The sequence below is a fragment of the Epinephelus moara genome, chromosome 18, assembly GCF_006386435.1.
Source record: "Epinephelus moara isolate mb chromosome 18, YSFRI_EMoa_1.0, whole genome shotgun sequence".
NCBI lineage: Eukaryota > Metazoa > Chordata > Actinopteri > Perciformes > Serranidae > Epinephelus > Epinephelus moara.
This window is the reverse complement of record NC_065523.1, coordinates 33,975,616-33,999,112: the sequence shown is the minus strand read 5'-3', so window position 1 is coordinate 33,999,112 and position 23,497 is coordinate 33,975,616. Positions and strand designations below refer to the sequence as shown.

Below are 23,497 nucleotides of genomic sequence, written 5' to 3'. Positions count from 1 at the left end.
ATGTGGTGGTTCACTTGTACACTGTGATCTGTAGCCTGTAGTTCGGCTTTAGCTTCTAACTATCTTTGTCTTTTTAACCTGTTGTTGCTGCTGAGTCAGTTTGACATCCTGGATATATCCTTCAAACACAGACTGTAGACCCCTCTGTCTGCTTCTCTCTGACATCACTCTTTCATTTCTCCAAAAATATTATAATATTTCTTCAGGGAGTGCAGTTAGTTACAGTGTGGGCTCCATGCTTACTGCGACAGCTTGTTGGACCATCACAAAGGGGCGGGGCTTAGCAAAAGGTCAATTCCAGTGAAACAGTCTGTACTTAAAATGACACTCCACACCCTCTCTGGTGTCTCCGACCTACTGCTTGCTCTATTTTAAAGACATGCTGTCATGATGTTTCTTCTGGTTGCTGTGGAGTTTTGTTCCTCCTGCATCACATTGTACTCACCTTCGGGTCTAAGCGCCTCAAACCCTTGTCTGGGTAGTGTTGTGCTGCCTGAGTTGATGATCCTCACACGCTCGTTGCTGTTCATTCGCTTGTATTTGATGTCCACCCTGCTGACAAACTGCAAATCAAAACAGTATTAAAAGTGGTGTCTAAGCTTCTTTGTTCAGTAATGCTGAAAACAAAGGGGTGAGATTACTTTCAGGCTATCAATAATTCCAACTGGGTGAAACAGTGGTATGAAACTCCTCAAATATTCATTACTTTGACTGCTCGCCTCTTAGTTACCCTTCAGTTAAACTACACCATGGTAGTCAGTGCAGGCTGCTCTGGATACCTGCTGCTGAACAAGTCGGAGATCAATATGGATTAACAGTATTTTGACAAATATTTCTATTTATGTTTTGAAATTGTTTTGCAGTTGTCATTTCGCTACCATCACGCAGGAATGTGGTTCTATAAAGTGTCATCTTGAATACGGCCAAGTCTACACGTACACAGGTCTTTTTAGAGACAGGGTTTTTCCCTTCTTCCTTCTATTATTATCATTGTGATTGTTGCAAAGAGCAGTACACAAAAAAATCAAGGTATTGACACACACGCATACATGGGGGTAGTGCGAATGTGGGGCTCTACTACAAACTGTGGAACATATAATAACCAGCTGCGACTGGTGTGCCTCAACGGAGCTGAAGGTCTAAGGACATATGCCAGAAGAAGAAGACTTTATCACAAAATCCTATTAGACATTTGTGTGAAATTAGTTATGGCTGAAAACATGTCTTGTGATCACACTGACCTTTGACCATCAAATTCTAATCAGTATATCATTGAGTCTGAGTGAATGGTTGAGCCATAGTTTAAACTAGAGACCCTATATTTGGGGACCTTGCCACTGGACAATGTTACCTCTCATAAGAGATACCTGTTATGGATTCTAAGTGCTGCTAGCGGGAGAGCCATTACCAGAAGGTGGATGATTGGACTGACATTATATATGACATCTTTAGGAAGGAGAGGATTACTTTTTCTACACTGCAACAGGACAAGGTTTTGATGGGAAAACTGGATAGTGAACATTAAACCTGTTCGTTCTTCATCTGTTTAGTACATTTATGTCCTTTTGACTTATTTGAACTGATTTTTTAATTGATTTTTTTTATCCTTGTTTGTAAAGTCAGTATCATGAATTCATTCTGGTCCAAATACGGAGTTCAGTTTCTTTTTTGTGTTCGTTTTTCTATGTTCATACCTATATTTACATTTATTTTATTAGTTAGAGACCTCGGCTGAAGTGTGAGGACCCTCTTGTTCATTTTGACTCCTGTATTACACATTGTAACACACTTTTAGGTTACTCTCTGAACAGAAGGCCTGGAAAGATCGGGCTATAAGCCCTTGGAGTATGATGAAGTAGTCTGACTGGACTCTGAAATAACCAAATAAAGGGAGAATTAAAAAAAAAGAAAAAAGTAAAATGTAGTACTAATAATAATAGTAGTAATAATAATAATAAATAAGTTCAGGTTCAGACAGAGGTTAGCCAGGTCATAATTGTGAGTGTATTTAGTATCGAATGTATTCAGCTTTTTTTTTTTTTCCTCATCGTCCCTCAAAAACCCCTCTTCGAGACTGACAAAACCCCCACGGAAGCCACAGAGGTGCTAACTGAATGCTGGTGTTCGTGAGAAATTTCAAATGAACTTGAAACTTGTCCATGACTGGAAGTGGAGGTGGTGGGAAACCTCCTGTCTGCCCATACAACCACTGTTTCAAAAAAGTAACATCACCCTAAAGCCACACTGAGAAGAAAAGGACGTTGGCCAGTCAGAAGCCTGAAGAAAAGCTATTATTGTAAGGCTACCTGGAGCAGTGACCTCTGATGCCTCTGTTCCTCAGTATAGTGGAAGAGTCACTGTTCATTTATGTGTAAACAGGTAAAAAGTTGTGATAGCAGGAAAAGGTCAATTTTCAATTTTGGTCTGAATCAGGGACTCATTTTGTTCCAAAGTTGTATAATTGCCTAGAGTTGGTTCGTGTTCTCACGGCAGCATTTACAAGAGGACCAGATCAAATGCCTTGTGTGAGAAAGCTGCTCTTGATTGGTCAGAATTTCCATGTGGGAAAAATCCAGGAAGTAAAGCAAACGTTGAAGAAGAGTACACTTGCAAGATAAATGTGACACTTTCTAATGTCACAATGGAGGGACAACTACGCAGGTTGATTTTAGCGCTGCTCATCGTGGACTATATTGCTGTCATTGTTCATTTTAGTCAAACCATACAGTTTGAAAACGAGGCGCGGCTCCAACTAGAAAACAATGTTTTGATGCATTGGATGTGCTGAATGTGCATATTAAGGCAGTACAGGAGGAGGTGCACATTAATAATCCTCCAGGACTGTAACATGCTCATGTTTAACCCAAACAATGTGTCATGTGACTGCAGGACTGAGACCACCTCTTCAAGAAGTGTCCGGTTGTTTTGGTGCACACCTGAGTGTGATTGCTGTGTTCACACCTGCCCAAACGAACCACACTGAGGGGGCAAACGAACCTGAGTTTGACTGAACCGAACCAGACAGGGCAGGTGTGACCAGGCCTCTGAGGTTAAAGGGTGTAACTTTAAGCACTGGATGATAAATTCAGTTTTTCTTCAAAGTGATCCATTTTGTTCAACACAAAACATCTGAGCCTGTAGCAGAGGTGCACCACTGCCTGGAAGAGACAAAAATCTTGTCCTACAACAAAAGGTTTTATTTCCACTTCCTTACCTGTAGTATCTGAGTGAGGAAGATGCTGGCTCTAGACAAGCGTGGGCTGGCTTTAGGATCAGGAGATGGGCTGGCTTCTTCTGGCAGTAAACTCATCTACACAGGAACAAACACACAACTCATAGATCAAACAAATATTTGTTTTTCTGAAGTGATGCAAAATTCCAACTTAGAAAAATGCAGAATTTGTGAAACAGTAGAGAAGTGGAGACGAAAAAAATTATAAATAGGGTATAAAAAGAAATTAGTGAAGGAGTGTGACACAAAGACAATTGCTTTAGTCAAAAATGAATGTGTTGTTATATTAATTCCACGTATTCACATATATGTGTGTGATTTATTTTTTAAATCTTTGCTAAAAAAAATTCATTTCTTACTCTATTGTTGCGGTGGACTTCATTCTCTTCTCTCCCCCCTCGACACACAAACTTCTGAATCTTAACCAGGAGCAGCTGCTGGGCTCTACATTCACGCACACACACAAACACAAAAAAAAAATCAAACTCATGATTTCGACACAGTAACAAAAGTAAAAATGTATTATCATGTCAGAGCCTGTCATCCATCAAGCTGCTTCCTGTGCTTCTCTGGTGACAACAACAGGTTGTGGGACTCAAGTGTGAAAAAATACAAATGTTTGACTGTGTGTGTGTGCATGTTTGAGTGTGTCTGTGTGTTGCTGCTGTGTTGGGAGATCAGTGAAACTTCTAAAAAGCAGATGTAGCCCCCTTTGTCCCCTGCCGAACTTTGCTTGGTTGCTCAACTGTTACATCACCTTTACATCACTCTCAGCATCCTGCAGCACTAAAGTGGAACAGATGCATGAAAATCTATCACTTCCAGCACTTGAACGGTCTCTGACGCCACGCTGGTTTGACCTCTTCAACTCCCCCTCTCTCACCATAGGCCTTTTTTTGTCAGGGGAGCGGAATATGTCAAATGCGTAGGCTTCATATGCAAAACTAAAGGTTTAATCTAACTCTTGCTTTCAGTGCCAAAATGTCGTTCAGTTTTAACATCTCTGTACCGTGAGTTGCTGGGTATGGTGCCACGCTCGGACAGGTCGGTGCCGTCGTAGGGGTCGACACGAGAACACAGCCACTCACAGCGGCCCTGGTGCCTGGTGTCCAGCACGTGTACCACCTCATCACAGCGCACGCTCAGGGAGCAGCTGTCTGATTGGCCGGAGATGTTTAGGTTGACTCGTATGTGGAAGGAGTCGCCAGATACCAGCGGGCCTTCCGTGATGTCCCTCTGGAGTCGACGGTAGCCTAGAGCGCACACTCACATTTAAATATACAGTATATGGATACTACACATACATATATAAAAACGACACTTACAGTCAAAGTTGGCTCGATAGTGCAGCTTGACTGGTCCGGAGCAGTGCTGCAGCGTCCAGTGGGCTTCTTCCTGAGTGCTGGTGTCCAATGAAATGCTTTGGCTCTCTCCACGTATGCATCCCTCAAGCTGGTCACAGCATAAGACAGATGAACGACAGGTAACAGTATTCATGTTAAAGGTGTGTTATACATAATTCTGGAACTTTAGCAAATTAGTCCCTCGATTATAGTTGATAGTCATTGGATAAATGAACATTAAAAACAAGCAAGCATTTGAAAATATAAAAAAAAATAAACTGCTCATGGTTAAAATGTCTGGATTTGTTTTATTCTATCGTGAGTGTATAAAATTTTTGAGGCCTTGAGTTTGGCAGTTTGCCCGTCACCATCTTGGATATTTGGAGGCGGAATTGATCATATTTGGACGACAGGGAGGAGAAAACCCCGACGCTAGCTGCTAGCTCGGTTAGCACAATGCATTTACAGCTATGGTTAACTGGGATCATCCATTCATCCATCCATTTTCAACCGCTTATCAGATGCCAGACAAGATATGTAATCCCTCCAGTGTGTTCTGGGTCTGCCCCGAGGCCTCCTACCAGTGGGATGTGCCCGGGTAACCTCTAATGGGAGGACTCAGGAGGATCCTGATCAAATGCCCGAACCACCTCAACTGACCCCTTTCGACACGAAGGAGCAGCGGCTCTACTCCGAGCTCCCTCCGGAGGGGACTGTGATAATGCTAATGCTAATTTTTACCATTAAAACAAAATGGAAAACAAGACTGAAACACACTGAAATAGTGACAGCTACAGTTACGTCTGTACTCTGTGAATCTGGGGTTACGCCATGGTTATGTTACCTACCCAATGTTGTCCCTGTGGTAGCAACATCTTAACGGACAGCACCCTCCTGTCACTCAAAGCAGCCGCACCTCAAAGGGCATTTTTTCTTGAGGCCAGCATATTTACTTAGATGTGTGCAGTAGTAGTGCCAAGTTTCTACACTATGCTACAAACACCAGCAGTGTGACAAGGTGCTGAGCGTCTGTCAAAACAAGTGCTGCATGTTTGGGTTTTTCTCTGAGCACCAAGAGTTAAAAAATGGAGAAACATGTTAATATACTGTATATATATATATAATATATCCATCCATCCATTTTCATCTGCTTATCTGGGGCTGGGTCGCGGGGGCAGCAGGCCAAGCAAAGCACCCCAGCAATATATATAATATATATTAATATACATTTCATGAACCCACACAGACTGACAGGTCTGTCCTCTCTCCTTACATGCTTTAGTCTTCCCTTCATTCAGAGTAAGTACTCTACCTTACCCCAAAATATTTATTTCCGCAGACATTCCGTATCATAGCAAAAAGATGCAACCAAAGAGAAAACACCTCCAGAACACTCTAGAGCGCTCCCAGCTGGGTCTTTCCTAAGATGTGGCTCGCATTTTTAGCATGGAAAAAACTCTTCGGTGGACATAGGGCCTATATTATGTGTAACTTTAAGCCCTTATAACATTTAAACAGATGAGTTCTATAAAAATTCACCACATGTATGGGGATATAAGCTTGAGAGAACAAAACATTTTTTGTACCAGGCTGTAAACATGTTTATGTCTGCTGTAAAGTTGCTCATATTAACATGGCGTCTGTGGGGATTGACTCACTCTTGGAGCCAGCCTCTAGTGGTCATTTGGAGAACAGAATTTTTTTGCCACTTCTGCACTGGCTTCATTTATCAGCTCTGGAAGCTGCCGCTCATTTTTTTCTGTACATTTGTCCAGACAGTGTTTTTAATTAAGTGGACTTTTCCTTGTATTACAGCTCTGTGTGACCCTGGAGTTTAACTACGTACACATAGGAGGTGGTGGCCCTCTCGTAGCCCTGCCTTCTCAGCGATGGAGCCCGACTGGACAGCTGAGATGAAAATCCCACTGTCGTTGCCGCCAACCAGAGTGATGTCCCTCAGCAGGTTGTCGCCTAGCAACGTCAGCTCCTGCACGGGCTTCAGGGAAGTGCTGATTCTGGAGAAGGAGGACAGAGACGGGCGGAATGGCCTGCACACAGGAGAAGAAGATATGTGTGAGTAAGCTTGACTGTCAGTCTTTCTTGTGTATGTGAGTGCATCAGAGTCTGTACTTTACCTCTCCAGAGAGAGCTTCCTGAAGATATTGTTGACCTGCTCTAGGTCGTAAGTGTCCATCCCTTCTGACTGATGGGACGAGGAAGATGAGTGGACGGAAGGTGGACCACGCTGTACTTCGTCCTCTAAGAAAGAGACAGACAGGCATAAACAGACAGAGGTTAATAAAAAATGGTAGAAGATAAATAAAGTCATTCAGTTCAGAAAAATGTCATTAGTGCGATTTTGGGTAATGTGTAAAAGTATACTTTACCAAACTCCAATTCCATGTTGTCACTATCAAAGTCTGAGAGGCTGAAAGAGACCAAGCATCAGACAAAATAAATTAATTACAAACCAGCACCAGCATGAACTACTGACATGTAGACTCTGGTACAGGCCGTGGGTACCTGCGGGGGTGGAAGTCATGCTCCTTCTCCCGCTCTCTGCGGTACAGTGACGCTTTCTCTGGTGGCTCAGGCAGCGTGGAAAGGATGCTGTCATTACGGTAACGCAGCTGGAGATTTTACAAGTGAACAAAGCAGAAGTTTCAATTTCAGACGCAAACATGCAAATCAGCGATGTGTTCGAGCCACAGAAAATAAATCTATTTGGCTTAGGGTTAATATGGCATCATTTCTCTGCATCAACACCTGAGACAAAACTCTGGACTGTAGCAGTGTTTTAAAACCTCACCATGTTCGGCCTGTTGGACTGTTCCCCCGTGGGAAGTGAAGATGGGGATGTGGAGAGGACGGGAGCGGAGAAGGGTGGATATGTGGGGGAGATCGGCACGCTGGGGGAGGGAGGGAGGGAGATGCTGTTGACGTGCAAGTTCCGCATCTGGATTTCTGGAAAATCTCCTCCGTTGACTGACAGAGCTGAACGTTGGAGACAAATATAGATAAATGTTAACAAAAGAAATGTCACTGTTACAGTGGAATAAACTGTATGACTGAACTATGACGGTGTTACCTGTGGAATGAGTGGCCTCTGAGTTGACCGGAAGGTCTCTGGGTGCACACACTGGAGACTTTGCTCTGTTCTAGAATACAAAACACAAATTTTATTGTTTTTATTTTGTAGTATTTCATCTTTATATCTATACAATGAAAATATTAGATAATTGATTTCACATGGGAATTTCGACTGGAGACTGGAGGATTTCACACAAATTAAATGAACTTTAAAATAAGACCCTGTGTTATGTTGAATTTGTTAAAGGAAAAGTTATTTTTCTTGCAGGGCTGTACAGTAAAATAAAAATCTGAAAAAAATCTTTCGCAATTGCAGTCTCTGACAACTGCATTTAGTCACTTTATTAGGTACACCTGTTCAACTGCTCGTTAACGCAAATAGCTAATCAGCCTACCACGTGACAGCAACTCAACACATTTAGTCATGTAGACATGGTGAAGACGACCTGCTGAAGTTCAAACTGAGCACCAGAATGATGAAGAAAGGTGATTTAAGTGACTTTGAACGTGGCATGGTTGTTGGTGCCAGACGGGCTGGTCTGAGTATTTACTGGGATTTTCAGCACAACCATCTCTAGGGTTTACAGAGGATGGTCCCAAAAAGAGAAAATATCCAGTGAGCCAAAATGCCTTGTTGATGCCAGAGGTCAGAGGAGAATGGCCAGACTGGTTCAAGATGATAGAAAGGCAACAGGAAGTCAAATAAGCACTGGTTCCAACCAAGGTGTGCAGAAGACCATCTCTGAAGCAACAACACCTTGTCCAACCTTGAAGCAGATGGGCTACAGCAGCAGAAGACCACACCAGGTGCCACTCCTGTCAGCTAACAACAGGAAACTGAGGCTACAATTCACACGGGTTTTCTCACCAAAACTGGACAATAGAAGATTGGAAAAACCACATTCAGATGGAAGCATGGATCCATCCTGCCTTGTATCAACGCTTCAGGCTGCTGCTGGTGGTGTAATGGTGTGGGGGAGATTTTCTTAGTACCAACTGAGCATGGTTTAAACACCACAGCCTACCTGAGTATTGTTGCTGAGCGTGTCCATCCCTTTATGACCACAGTGTACCCATCTTCTGATGGCTACTTCCAGCAGGATAATAATAATATTTTTGATATGAATTCAACACGACACAGGGTGAGTAATTGATATAAACTTCATAAGAGTAAGACACTTAGAGAGTAAGTAGTTTAATGTGTGGTATGGTGTTACGTAAAAACTGTTTTACTCCCAAGTTGAGTCTTCAATATGATTCCTAAGAGTTTGACAAATACAGGCCCTGGCCTTTGCCATAATGTTCAATCTGTAAATAGGTAAGTAAGTGTGAGTGGTGGACAGTAGCTGACCCCTCCTTTGAGGTTGGGTCTGCGTTTGAGGCGAGGCTCCTCAGATGTGAACTTCTCCTCTGGCGACTCATCGCTGGACCATTCTGATTGGACCTGGACGGGTTTGAAGTCCTCTCCTTGAGAGATGATGGTGGGAGGCAGGTCCCTCGGGAGACTCTGCAGAAACAGAGAGGACAGAATTAGGAACATTTCAAAATTAGTCACTGGAAATACGGCAAGTTCCAGAGATGAAGTGTGAGCACTTATTTACTCTGCTGTGTCTAACCTGGTCCAAAGGAGAGTCCTTGGACAGCCGTCGTAGGCGACACTCCAAGGTGACCAGCTTGGCTTCTTTGCGTACGATCTTGATATGGAGCTCATCACTCTTCTCCTCCAGCTCCCTGATCTGTTTGCGGTACTTGTCTTTGTCGATGAGACTCTGGGAGAAATGATGCTGGGCCTCGTCTCTGGCTCGAAACGCCTGCAGCGGTGGAAGAGTGGAAATAAGCAACAACAGCAACAAAACATTCACACTGACAAATATAAAGAATCAGTTCGTCTGTGTGCTTTCACCTGGTCCCTCTCCTTCTCCACCTCCTCCAGCTGTGCGGTGATGGTCTCCATGCGGTTGCGATACATCTCACAGTCTTTTTGCAGTGTGGAGCACTTCAGCTCCAGATCCTCCTTTTCCTCCAGGTACTACACACACACACACACCACACATGGGTTAATTATAGCTTACTCGACAAAGGTAGATACAGGAAGAGAAACAAAGAGGGAGAAAGAAGAAATACCAGGTTACACACAAACAGAGGCCATTGATGGGGGTTTCTGCACAGGGTGTGTTTCACAGATGGTCTCATGGGCACTGGGCTCTCTGGTCATGGGTTTGTGTTTCCAGGGTGTGTTTTCACTTACATTTCTTTGTTTGCAGACACACTCTGCTTCACACTCACACACTTCCGAACAATCATACATTCAATCAAGGTTTCACCAAGAACACTTACGTAACCTCTACACACCTACCCATATCCCTACGTTACGTTAAAGTACCAATACCACAGTTTCAAAATACTCCATTAAAGGCAAAAGTCCTGCGTTCAAAGTCCGACTCCAAAACCATGACAAATATTTTCCCTCTTCCCGCTTATAAGCCTCTGTTCATGAGTAGATGCTCACTTTCTTTTGCGTCATGATACAGTTGGCAGGCGTAGTACGAAAGTTTTATCGGTAAAGTGTACTTTTGTATTTGTTCCACAATAATATGTCCCCTGTGACTGCTGTATGATTACATAGTAAAAACTGTTACTGAAACAGTGTGTAAACAGCATTTTAATGTAGCAACACAATTAAGTATTTTTTCTCTAATATTTGATTTTATTGTGACATTTTGGACACTTACAGTTATTTAAAGGTCTGAAAACTCTGGAGGGGAAGTTGCGCTGCAGTGAAACTGCTAACAACTCAGAGACATCTGTGACTTTGGCTAGACACTGTTTTTTTGTAACTTGTCACATGTCAAAATGGCTGAAAACCACAGATTTAATCTACAACAATGTATTGTATTTTGTGAACTCATCATAAAATTGTAATGTAAATATCTTGATCTGAAAAGGAACTAATAGCTAAAAACTGTCAAACAAATGTGGAGTGCAATATTTCCTTCTGAAATGTAGTGACGTATAAAGTAACATACAATGGAAATACTCAAGTACAGCACAATAACCTCATTTCACTTGTGTAAATTTGTCTTGTTTCATTGCCTGCCTGTGTGTCTGTTACCTTATCTCGTAGTTCCTCTGCCTGTCGGACTTCTTCGTGTAGGTTGTAGAGGCGGTTGACCAGATCCTGTCTGTCTTCTAGTGCTTCCTGTCTGTCGTGTTCCAAAATGTCAAGGATGGCCTTGTCTGACGCAGGCAGTGGGCCAGGCTGTGTCATAAAGAAACACACATTGTTGGGTATGAACTGTGTATACTGGATAGTTTGCATTAAACAGCATCAGGGTTCCTTCAAGAGAGGACTTACTTTGTAGTGACGAACCCAGGTCCCCTTTATCTATGGAGCACCTTAGCTTTGTTCAACCAATCATTTTGGTTTTTACAGTTCTGGTTCACTCTCATGATTCTAATTAACTTTATTTAGCAGATTAGCAAATTAATGCTAATATTGCTGAATGTGTAAAGAGGCGTTTGTTGGCTAACACGTTAGCATGTCAACATATTTACTGTTTTTTGCACTGACCTGAAGTGGCTAAAAAAGAATCAGTTAATGCAGGTTTAAACTGTGAGAGGACTGTAACATGTTCCCAGAGTCCTATGTCCCAATGATCCTAAGTTCCCACGGTTCTATTTTCTAATGGTTGAGGGGAGGTCCGTTGTATAAGCTTATAGCTTCTTGACCTCTCCTGTCACATCCTTATTTTTTTCTATTATTTATCTGGATTCTATGTAGTTTTTACTATGTGTGCAAATAATAAAATAAAAAATAAAAATGGTCCTAGGTTCCCATGATCGTATGTTCCCAGGGTCCTAAGTTCCACATTCTATGTTCCCAGATTCCTAGGTTCCCCCAGTCCTATGTTCCCAAGGTCCTAAGTTCCTAGGGTTCTATGCCTCCAGATTCTTATGTTCCCATGGTTTATGCTCCCAAGGTCCTAAGTTCCCACAGTCCCATGTTCTCAGGGTCCTAAGTTCCCAGGGCCCTATGTTTCCATGGTCCAATGTCCAAAGAGTCCTAAATTCTTGGGGTCCAGTGTCCCCAGGGTTCTACCTTCCCAGGTTATATGTCCCCAGCATCCCAAGTTCCCACGGTCCTATGTCCCCAGGATCCTAAGTTCCCACTGTTGTATTTTCCAGGGGTCCTAAGTTACCCAAGTCCTATGTTTCCAAGGTCCTAAGTTCCTAGGGTCCTATGCCTCCAGCAGATTCTTATGTTCCCATGGTTTATGCTCCCAGGGTCCTAACTTCCCACAGTCCCATGTTTCCATCGTCCTATGTCCCCACAGTCCCATGTTTCCATGGTCCAATGTCCAAAGAGTCCTACATTCTTGGGATCCAGTGTCCCCAGGGTTCTACCTTCCCAGGTTATATGTCCCCAGCATCCCAAGTTCCCACGGTCCTATGTCCCCAGGATCCTAAGTTCCCACTCCAGATTCTTATGTTCCCATGGTTTATGCTCCCAGGGTCCTAACTTCCCACAGTCCCATGTTTCCATGGTCCTATGTCCCCAGAGTCCTACATTCTTGGGGTCCAGTGTCCCCAGGGCCCTACTTTCCCAGGTCATATGTCCCCAGCACACCAAGTTCCCACAGTCCTATGTTCCCAGGATCCTAAGTTCCCACTGTTGTATTTTCCAGGGGTCCTTAGTTCCCATTGTCCTATGTTTCCAAGGTCCTAAGTTCCTAGGGTCCTATGCCTCCAGATTCTTATGTTCCCATGGTTTATGCTCCCAGGGTCCTAACTTCCCACAGTCCCATGTTCCCAGGGTCCTAAGTTCCCAGAGCCCTATGTTTCCATGGTCCTATGTCCAAAAAGTCCTAAATTCTTGGGGTCCAGTGTCCCCAGGGCCCTACCTTCCCAGGTTATATGTCCCCAGCACCCCAAGTTCCCACGGTCCTATGTCCCCAGGATCCTAAGTTCCCACTGTTGTATTTTCCAGAGGTCCTAAGTTACCCAAGTCCTATGTTTCCAAGGTCCTATGTCCAAAAAGTCCTAAATTCTTGGGGTCCAGAGGTCCTAAGTTACCCAAGTCCTATGTTTCCAAGGTCCTAAGTTTCCACAGGTCTATGTTCCCATGGCCCTATGTCCCCAGGGTCCTAAGCTCTGAGGGTCCTATGTAGCTTGATATACACCCACATTGTAAGACATAGGGCTAGCTTCACAGTTCAAATTGCAAAAGAAAGAAGGTATATGGACATTTCAAATGCAGTTTGAATGGTAAAAGCTGTTCTGTCACGGTGGAGATATCAATGTCTCAAGTCAAGAAAACTGTCCTGCCCACCAACTTAAGGACGTAGATTTCAGGGAGTACAAAATCAACTCTAGGTAGGTGATTTAAACACATTAACGTTGAGATCTTTGCTATAGCTGAGGGATGGTTTGTTCCTGGCCCACCAGACAATGTCTTATATTGCTTATCAATCCCTGTGTGTCTGTGCATGACCGTGTGTTTTAGGCAGGCCATACCTGTATGATGGACTGTAGCTCCTGTAGTTTGATCTTGAGCATTTCATTCTCTCTTTCTAGCTCAAAGATCTGCTCTCTCTTTGGCCGGTTCTCAATGTCGTTCTTCAGCTTGAGACTCTGCCTCCTCTCCATCTTACACTCTTCCTCCACCTTGTTCAGCTTGTGCTTTAACTGATCAACCTATACACACAGTGAGAACACATAATGAGTTTCTTAGATGTTTGCAAATACACAATGTAATGACAACGTTTTTGCGCATTAATATGTCCATCAGTACCTCTAGCTGCAGGTCTCGGCTCCTCATCACGGCCATGTTCTTCTCCTCGCTCAGCGTGGCGTACCTCATGGCCAGTTTGTAGTTTTCATCCTTCACTCTCAGAAGCTCGTCACTGTAGGCGTTCCTTTCCTCTCTCAACTTGTTGTTCCCTGGAGAACAAAGCTTAGTCATTAATACAGTCATACATGAGTGAGATGTCCGGGACTTTTCGGTGAAAAGCAGCTGTCAGTTTTAGCATAACTGCAAAACATATGAAAATATTATGCTTATTAAAAAATACAGAGAACTTATTTACATGGAACACCAAAGATTTACATATACATATTATATTACTTTAAAAGATCAAAAATCATGTAAATAAATTCTGTAAATACATAAATGAACAGAACTTAAAGAAATGAACTTAAATGTAACTCATTATTATAAAATAATATTTCATCATTAATTGTCATAATAACAACATCATTTATTTTATAATGTCACTATTTATTTAATGACATTTTTTATTTCGGCGGCACGGTGGTGTGGTGGTTAGCACTGTTGCCTCACAACAAGAAGGTTGCCGGTTCAATCCCAGGTGTGGGAGCCCTTCTGTGCAGAGTTTGCATGTTCTCCCCATGTCAGCGTGGGTTCTCTCCGGGCACTCCGGCTTCATCCCACAGTCCAAAGACATGCAGATTGGGGACTAGGTTAATTGATAACTCTAAATTGTCCGTAGGTGTGAATGTGAGCGTGAATGGTTGTTTGTCTCTATGTGTCAGCCCTGCAATAGTCTGGCGTGACCCTCAAGAGGATGAAGCGGTTAGAAGATGGATGAATGAATTAATTAATTTTTTATTTCATAATGTGACTTTGTGTCATAATGTCACTTTTTATTTTTAATGAAAGTGGTTATGTTTCGCTCTCTTACCTGTAGGGATGTCCCCTAACAGTCGACCAAACGTTAGTCAAAAAAAAGGTCATTATTTGGCGAAATTTCATTGATTGCTTAAAAAAAAACAAAAAAACGTGAAAGTCTATTAGGAGCCACAGGAGTCACGTTACAAACCAATCACAGTCGACAGATATCTTTCTCTTCTTCTGTAAATATTCAGTCTGATAAATACGGAGGAGTTGATCATGTTAGTGCAGGGCTACCCAGAGCTTTACATCTGTCCCACAGACGATACGCCTGGAAGAAGATCAGCTCTGCACTCAGGACTTAAGGTAAATTGGCTCTACGGTGCTTGTTGGGTTGCTTAGTAACCTCAGACCCAACCTGCCGCTGCGCTCGTGAGAGCTGGCATGAAAGTTGCGCCCTGTGCCTTACCTCCCGTTTCCTAAGTGGTTGAAGACACAGCATGTGTACAGCCACTAATAAGAAACTGTAAATTGTGAAGACAATAAAGCCTCCACAAAAATAGCATTTCAAATCTTGTATGTGATTTATCCTGGCTTCATTTTGCAGAGCAAATCTCTGCTCGTCGCTAGGCTAATTTATACAATGTAAAATGCCATAGGCTTGTGCTAATAACATTAGCATTATATATTCGTTTAGAAAATGTGTTTAGTATTAGACAGTTGTTAAGTCAGTTACCCTTGTGAGTTGCAATGGAGCTAAATTATGTATCGTTAGCTTTGTTAAATGTTGCTATTCCCTAGGTTTACATGAGAGAAGGAAAAGATCACCGGCCGCTAGGCTAATTTATATACTGTAAATGCCATAGGCTTGTGCTAATAACATTAGCATGTTGTATTTGTGGGGGAAATGTGTCCAGATAAAGACAAGTGTTTGTCTGTGAATGCTGTGAGTTATAGTGAAGCCAATTTGTCTCTATTAAGCCATGTTTAATGTTTATTTAATGTGTGTTTTGAGTCAACTAAACTTTACAGCTTTTCACAGAAACCCCCGCCGGCAACTAGTGTTCTGGAGGTGTAACTGCAGGGCGACCCAGATACATCTGGGACACACTGGGAGAAGGAGTTTAAAAAACAGGATAATTTGCTAAAATTGGGATTGTTGGTGTAACAGAGTTTGTATTGTATGTAATTCCACTTGCTATTATTGCTATACTGTGATAGCCATGCACTTACGTAGGTATGTGGATATACCTGTGTTACTGGCTCACCAGCCTGAAAATGGAGGAAATCTGAAAAGACTACATTATCAGTGTCAATGGAGCACAGCTGTGTTGTTGTCAGACCCTGGTCTGAGCCGGCCAGAGGCTACGTTATGACTGCCTAGTCTGCGTCCACGGGCAGTCTGCGTACTTTTGCAGGTCGGCTGTTATCAGGGCGGGTAGGGCGGTGTGAAAGCAGCTTTAGAAAAAGTATAAAAAATACATCTTTATATTTGGACAAAGGTTTTAGGAGGGACAGATGCCATTTTAGATTAGATTTAAGATTTTGCAAATTCACCCTGACAAGGAAATTTGCAACAAAGTTGCCATGCCAGTATCTTCCTCATTTGGGTTTTCACCAAAACACTGTCAGAGAAACATGAGATGACCGCTGGCCTGAAAAGTATTCACAGATTATTTTCAGCTCTTGTTTAAACGTGAATGTACTTGATGCACCAGCTGCAGGTTTCAACTACACAGGACATGATACCACAGTGAACTAGTTTCATGAGTAGGCTTTGGCAGACAACGTGACAGGCAACTTAGCCTTAATAAACTCAACTGTGGTGCACCAAGCAGGGTAAACCAAGCATGTGTGGTGGGGTAGCAGTTTCAGTTAATAGTGGTGTATTTTTGGTATGAATAAACCATTTGACACGGAGAATCTATCAATAGGGATTTTAAATTCTCTTATGGGGAGAATGCAGTGCAGAAACACAGATAGAGAGGAGCTTGCATGTCATGATCATGGACCGCAGGAGCAGGATGGCTAGGGGGGCTGAGGACTGGGTAGCTTTCGGGGTCAGATATATTTTATGTATATTTTATGAGCTCAATACTGATATATCAGTAATATAGGCCTATGTCTGATACAGTGAATAAAGAAATAAATTATGCCGCCCCTTCTTTGGTGTTCCATGGTCCCTGTGTCATGATCAGAGCATATGTAAAATAATAACGTGTATTTTTACTCTGTTGGAAGGCCTGAAGCTCCTGATTGGCCAGCCGTAGCTTCTTCTGCTCGTCCTCCAAGGTGCAGTTCTTCCTGCTGAGCTCAACATGCTGCAGGGTCTTCACTTTGGACTGCTGCTGCAGCTTCATCACTTCATTCATCAGGAACTGGGTCAGACCCTCATGGCCCTCCTCCACTACAGCGGGGAGACAGACAGCAGGGGCGAGGCGAGAGGAGGAGAAAAAAGACACAGCACAGAGTGTAACATATCATATATAGATATTACACCATCATTGAGCTGCAAGCTGATTTGGTTTAATCTCAGATTCTAACCTCAACCAGCAGATGTATGAAAAGTTTTGTAGTGTTCCTCCCTGAACAGAGCTACAAAACCAGCTATACAACCGGCAGTTAAATGTGTTTCTTTTTCATAAAATTTATTCAAGATTGCATATGATGATCAGGTTGTTTCTTCACTTAAGGTTGCATAAACTACGCTGTTGCCTGACATGCACCTTCCCAGAAATGTAACTACACGATGTAGTGACACAGACCATAACAGCTGTGATTGGTCCACTTGGTAGCATCGTAATTCCTAATGCACATTTCCAGTTCCTCCTTTTTCTCCGTGAACATGGGCCAAATCAAGGAGAGGTTAACTGAGGAAACCTGTTAATATGCAGGCTGCATTTCTACAACTTGTCTTCACCATGTGACGAAGACTGTCAGATGACAGGAAATTCATGGAAGGAGAGTTCCACAAACATAGGTGTGGATGTCATCACAATCGGCAGGAAAATGTGGGCATTGTACGTGTCTGCAAATCACAGATATATTTCATTTGGATGTTATTATGTCGCGGACACGTCAACTTGTTTCCACAATGTAGTGGTTAACTTGTTGTTAGGTTTAGACCAAAAAAACAACTTGGTTATGGTTAGGAAAAGATTATGTTTTGGCTTAAAATTCTCAGTTTTGGTGGCATAATAATGCAGCAATGCCTCGGTGACAACCGGTTTTGTTGTTTATTGGTCTCAAACAGTTGTCTGCAGCTTGGCAGGCATCTCACCTAGGTGGCACGCCATCCCCCGTCCCCTTCACCTCCTGATGACAAAGTCAGCTCATGTACTGAGTCAGTTGAGAAGTGTTGAAATGATTCGCATGAAATGTGCAAATGTAACATATTTGTGGTTCCAAGAAACGTACAATGCCAGCCTTGTCTTCTGGCGACTGGGCTGGACTCCAACATGATCTGCTCAGTTTCAGTTAAAATTGTTTGGTGAACACAAAGAGACTCAAGACAGTGGCATAAAATCCCCACTGCCAAATAGTGTTTTGGAGGTGTAATTAATTGCACACTTGACACACAAGTATAAATATTCACAACATTGTGGGCCTCTTGCATAAGCTACAGTAGGCTCTGCGTAGAGCCTACACACAACTATAAATCAACCTTTATTGTCACTTGGTTTGATGCAAACAGCTTAACATAAGAAGAACTACACTGTATTGTCTATTTAAACCCAGTCAAGCTGTGTGTCCATGCATGTCTGCATCCAAAGGTGTGTGTCTCACCTACGATGGTGGAGAAGCGTCGTGTGGGATCCTTTCCTGTGACCAGCTTGTACAGGTCAGGGTAGTAAAATTCAAGACTCTCAAGAAACGCCACATACCCGCGCTCTCCTTTAGTGTGGAGGATGTCAAGTAGACGGCCTGATAGAGGATGGATCAACATATTTTGAGATTAGGAGGATAAGAGGGTGACAAAACAATTGTGTGAAGCACAACATGACTACACAAATGTGTACACATCCCTCTACCCACTTGTGCGGTTTGCTTTGCAGAGCAGTAGCATGGAGTTGAGGATCTCATCCTCGTCCTGCTCATCCAGGACTTTGCACTGGCGGAGGTAGGGGGTGAGCTTTGCCGGGGAGATGACGCGACACAGCTCGTAACGTTTGCCATCCACCTTCTCCCACAGCGCCTCCACATCGTCACATGTCCCGTTTTCCATCTCATACACCCTGAAAAAAAGAGAAGCTTTTGCTTATGTCATTTTGCATCATCACAACTGAATCAAAGAGACGCAGGTGAGCACTACAGTGTGTGTGTGTGTGTGTGTGTGTGTGTGTAGGCTGGCATATTTCAAGTATATTAATGTTGACTGTTGGTGGAGAAATCGGCACCTGTGCTTGATCTCTGGTACATTTATCTTGTGATATTCAAACATTGACACAAAGTGGTGATTGCAAAGAAAGCAGGAACATACGTGATTTTTGGGGGGTTCTGAGGAACCACAAAGGTCATATCTAAGTTTACATGTGGTTCAGTGTCTGTATGACGTAGGGAGATAAACCAAAGTTTAAAAACACAATCTGTTCTGGGGCTTTTTAGCCATGCTAAAACAGAGTTTTATCTTCTTCCTGTGTCGAGGGGAAGCAGGTTCAGGTTGTCACGGTCACACAGTTAAAGACCTAGTTTGACATTCTGGGAAACCAGCCAGGCTAGCTGTTTCACCCTGTTCATGCTATGCTAGGCTAACTAGCTGCTGGATTTAGTTTCATATTTACTGTACAGCAGAAATGTGGACTCAAGACACATGATTTGGACTCAAGTCAGACTCAAGTCACCAATTTGATGATTTTAGACCAACAAAATCAAAATATTTGTTACTCGACTTGGACTATGACACCAATGAGTTGTGACTTCACTTGGACTTTAGCTTTTTGACTCGAAAATATTTGATACCTTCCCCCAAGTCCCAAAATTAAAAACTATATTATTGTGTGCAACAAGTCAAATCATTTCCCTTCATTTCCTAAAATCAACCAATATTAATGCTATTCAACCCCAGCAAGCTGATGCTAAATCCCCCAGATTGACTTATTTTGAACAAATCCAACAGCATCCAATAAAGCTGCAGGACAGAACAATGATGAGCTAATGTTACATTACTGAGCGCCAGTTGGAAAAACTGACTCCAAAGATAATTTTGTTTACATACAATAACTACACAATGTTCAACAAAAAAACTAATTTAGGTATATAAAACATGTGGGTCAAAAAATACAGACAAAAACGCAACAACTTCCAACTCTGTTCGACATTTAAAGTTGCACAAAGAATGCCAAGCTGTAAGCTAGTGCTTGGCTAACATTACCTTAACAGCTAAGTAACGTTTTAAAGGAGCAGTGTGTAACATTTAGGGCATTTAATGGCATCTAGCAGCGAGGATTACAGAAATTAACTCAACAAATTGAGGTATATAAACGTGTGGGTTGGAAAATACAGACAAAACGCAACAATTTCCAACTTTGTTAGACATTTGAAGTTGCACAAAGAATGCTTACCTGTTAATCTAACGTTAGCTGGTGCTTACAGCTAACATTAAGTAATGTTTCAAAGGAGCAGTGTGTAACATTTAGGGCATTTCATGGCATCTAGCAGTGAGGATTGCAGATTATAACTCAATAAATTGAGGTATATAAACGTGTGGGTTGGAAAATACAGATGAAACGCAACAACTTCCAACTTTGTTCAACATTTAAAATTGCTCAAAGAATGCTAAGCTGAGGCTAGCTTATGCTTAGCTAACATTAGCTCAACGGCTAAGTAACGTTTTAAAGGAGCAGCGTGGGACATTTAGGGCATTTAATGGCATCTTGCAGTGAGGATTGCAGATTATAACAATAAATTGAGAACGTGTGGATCGAAAAATACAGACAAGATGCAACAACTTCCAACTTTGTTCGACATTTAAAGTTGGACAAAGAATGCTAAGCTGAGGCTAATGTTAACTGTTAAGCAAACGTTGGCCTCATCTTAGCATTCTTTAGCTGTTAAGCTAACGTTAACCAATGCTTAGCTAATGTTAGCTTAATGCTGAGTAACATTTTAAAGGAGCAGTGTGTAATATTTAAGGGGATTTAATGGCATCTTGCAGATTACAACCAGCTGAAACTTCTCCCCTGTTTAAGAGGTTTTTACCATGTCCGCAGAGGTTTCTTACTCCTCTCCGCTCCTCCCTTTCAAATCAGTGCTTTTCAATGCTGTTTAGCTTGTTGGCGCCAGGCCGCTAGCCCAGCACCTGCTAATGCGTGCTCACCTTTTTTCTCTTATAACTTAAGACCCAGACGTTCAGGAGGTTTTTACCTGCACCAAATTATCCATAGAGGTCTCTTCCTCTCGAAAATACACTCACCCAATGATTTAAACTGGTAAAAACGCTGAATACAGGAGTTTCACTTTAAATAATGGAGGTTTTTCTAATGCAGAAGGGCTGCCAGCTATGGTGGTCGACCCAAAAACATGAATGGTCCTATCTAGTGCCAGTGTTGGGTTTGTCTGTTCTGGGCTACTGTAGAAACATGACGTATTCAATGGACAAGGACCCACTCCCTATGTAGACATTAACGCTCATTCTAAGGTAACGAAAACACAATTCTTATTTTCAGTTAATTATACACTAAATATTTCTGCAAATATTTCCCCCTCAATCCCAGACACTGGACGTTTATCTAATAACTGCAATTTTTAAAAAGCATTTATGATTTTTGGTCATTTAATATTTTTCTTATAATGAAGAGCACATTAAGACTAGTTCAGGACTCGAAACTCATTAGGACGTTGGACTTGACTTTGGACTTGAGACTTGTAAAACAATGACTTGGTCCCAACTCTGTTGCACAAACACCAGTGGAGCTGTACCGAATACCAGTTTTGGGGCATCGAAGTTTCGTGGAGGAATACTTGCGATTAATAACAGCTTCGTGGGGGTGATCAAAGACAAGACATATTTTGAAACATCACTTTTCTGTCATTGCACCTAAAATAACATGACAATTAGCCACGTTGCTAGCATGCAGGTTGCTTGAAATTACTTTGCACAAAGGCTCAGCTGTTACTCAGTTTTCAGGTGATTTGCCAAGCTGATTTTGAATTTGTGATATGCCAGTTTCCTTTAGCACTCCACCTTTTGGGAGTCATCTTTGTAAGTTTTTAAAGTGTTCCACATGCTTGACCTTTTAGACATCTTGCTAGTATATTTATAATATGGTCAGACTGTCGGAGTCACAAAACTTCGCCTATCGTTAAGTTTGTCCTTGTGTGAGGATAACTAATAATTAATGTTGATGCATACTGAATTATGCTGGATTGCTATTTCTTAATTTATGGGCAATCTGGGATGTTTGGAGCATTCAAATATTGATTTTGACATCGCTTACCAGCATTGAGGTAAACCCTAGACACGAGTGTTATCTATCTTCTTGGCAAGAAAGCCAACTGTCATTGTTGCCATGCCAGCATTAGCTTTATTTTTAACTGACTCACTTCTCATGATATGATCATTGATAATTAGGCTATCTGCAGAACAAGCATGTGAGGCTTCATGAAGTATAACAACACAGCCTCAGAGTGAAGCTTTGGGTCCCACACACTCTCCACTTCATCCGTTTCCCTCATAAACAACATAAACTTTAACCAACTGACGTCTTTCCATTTAATCTCCTTTTTTTTTTAACTTTTCCAGAGACATATTTCGACTCTGTTTTATCTGCGTCTCACTCCCACTTGATTTCCTATCTCTTTTATCATTTCACACACACACACACACACACACACACACACAAACACACGCGCTGTCCATGCATCTCTGGGATTTGCATGCCGTGTGGCCACGTGGGTGTTATCCTACAATCCTGCTTTGTGACTTGCAGCCTACAGTTAGGCAAATCGATGCTATTCGATGCCATTACTCATGTAAACACACACACACACTTTTGCATACAACTGTAATCTGCACCGTGCATGTTAAAGTTTACACATATACAGACACGTGCTGGTTTACTAAGTTTCAACAGGACCGATCTTCAGTCAAATTCATCTCATCTCAGTGACTTTCTTTATGTGACATTATTAAATGTTCAAATATTCACGCTGTCAGACAGTCGCTGAACGACATCATTGATAAGCTGCTTTTTAAATGCAGTCTGAGGCAGACAGAAATATCACACCCTCTCAACACTCAAAGCTATTATTTCTCTCTACAGTGTGTGTGAGTATACTGCCACAGTTACAGCAGATGATGAAACCGCAAGCACTCACACCAACACACACCCATGCACTCATGCAGAAGTACAGCGTGCATGCAGACACACACACACGCAGACCCCTTCAGTAACCACATACATGTTTCCTCTTCTCTCTTCTCTTATTTTGGAGTTCATTACCGAGAAAACTCATCCTTGCTTCCTCCTTTTCAAACCAGATGTGAGTAGTTGCTCTCTTCCTCTATTCTGTTTTAGTCCTCTCAGTCGGCTGCTTTTCTTTATAGTATTGTGGTCAGGGGAGTTGATTGGGTTTTTTAGAGCAGTGTATATGTGTGTGTGTGTGTGTGTGTGTGCGTGCGTGTGTGTGTGTGTGTATCTTCGCAATAAACCTTCTGTTTTCCCCTTTTTTTCAGCAACTGCAGACTTAAAAGAGGCAGACACACAAACACAACTGTGTACAGGACTCTGGTGCACTGAGCAGCGTGATTGTTTCCATTATTTTCTAACACCCCGCTCAGTTGTCTGTTTGAACTGTTTACCACCTCGCCTTGCTCTGCCTTTATGTCTCATCTAAATCACACTCACGGGGTTACTACTGAGGACATAAGCACTCTGTAGATATATTCATTATCCTGCTGTATGCAAGTGTAAATTCATGCTCAGTGTAAAACATTCAGTGATGTCGACCACCATTTTGTCAACAAAGACACACAGTATAGTCTGCAGACAAACTCAACTCTCATCATCATGAGTCGAGGTGGGTGCACGACAAGGTAGATGAGGAGGGAGTGGGTTCACTCTCCTTTATATTCAAGCGCTTATTTTGACTGTAAACAGCCAGAAAACAAGGTGGGTATACCCTGAATACCTGCGTATACCCTCCACTACACCACTGCATATCACGTGAGCATGTAATATACAGTATAAAACATTTAAATTG

General features: G+C 42.3%; 1 protein-coding gene across 2 annotated transcripts in view; it reads right to left on the bottom strand.

Moving 5' to 3' along the window:
* card11 (caspase recruitment domain family, member 11) overlaps window positions 1–23,497 on the bottom strand; it is a 41,264-nt gene that overhangs the window by 11,496 nt on the left and 6,271 nt on the right. Inside the window, exons 2-21 of one of the 2 annotated variants that reach the window (XM_050069624.1) lie at window positions 18,332–18,547; window positions 18,083–18,220; window positions 16,527–16,703; window positions 13,457–13,605; window positions 13,180–13,359; window positions 10,778–10,924; window positions 9,569–9,694; window positions 9,282–9,476; window positions 9,017–9,172; window positions 7,664–7,733; window positions 7,385–7,569; window positions 7,099–7,205; window positions 6,963–7,003; window positions 6,711–6,834; window positions 6,422–6,623; window positions 4,558–4,684; window positions 4,242–4,485; window positions 3,592–3,676; window positions 3,215–3,310; window positions 446–563 (exon numbers count right to left, since the gene is read on the bottom strand). In XM_050069624.1, the coding sequence (XP_049925581.1) occupies window positions 446–563; window positions 3,215–3,310; window positions 3,592–3,676; window positions 4,242–4,485; window positions 4,558–4,684; window positions 6,422–6,623; window positions 6,711–6,834; window positions 6,963–7,003; window positions 7,099–7,205; window positions 7,385–7,569; window positions 7,664–7,733; window positions 9,017–9,172; window positions 9,282–9,476; window positions 9,569–9,694; window positions 10,778–10,924; window positions 13,180–13,359; window positions 13,457–13,605; window positions 16,527–16,703; window positions 18,083–18,220; window positions 18,332–18,521 (2,857 nt within the window). In that variant the 5' untranslated portion in view covers window positions 18,522–18,547. The remainder of the gene's footprint in view (window positions 1–445; window positions 564–3,214; window positions 3,311–3,591; window positions 3,677–4,241; window positions 4,486–4,557; window positions 4,685–6,421; window positions 6,624–6,710; window positions 6,835–6,962; window positions 7,004–7,098; window positions 7,206–7,384; window positions 7,570–7,663; window positions 7,734–9,016; window positions 9,173–9,281; window positions 9,477–9,568; window positions 9,695–10,777; window positions 10,925–13,179; window positions 13,360–13,456; window positions 13,606–16,526; window positions 16,704–18,082; window positions 18,221–18,331; window positions 18,548–23,497) is intronic. The other variant, XM_050069623.1, reaches the window with a different exon arrangement.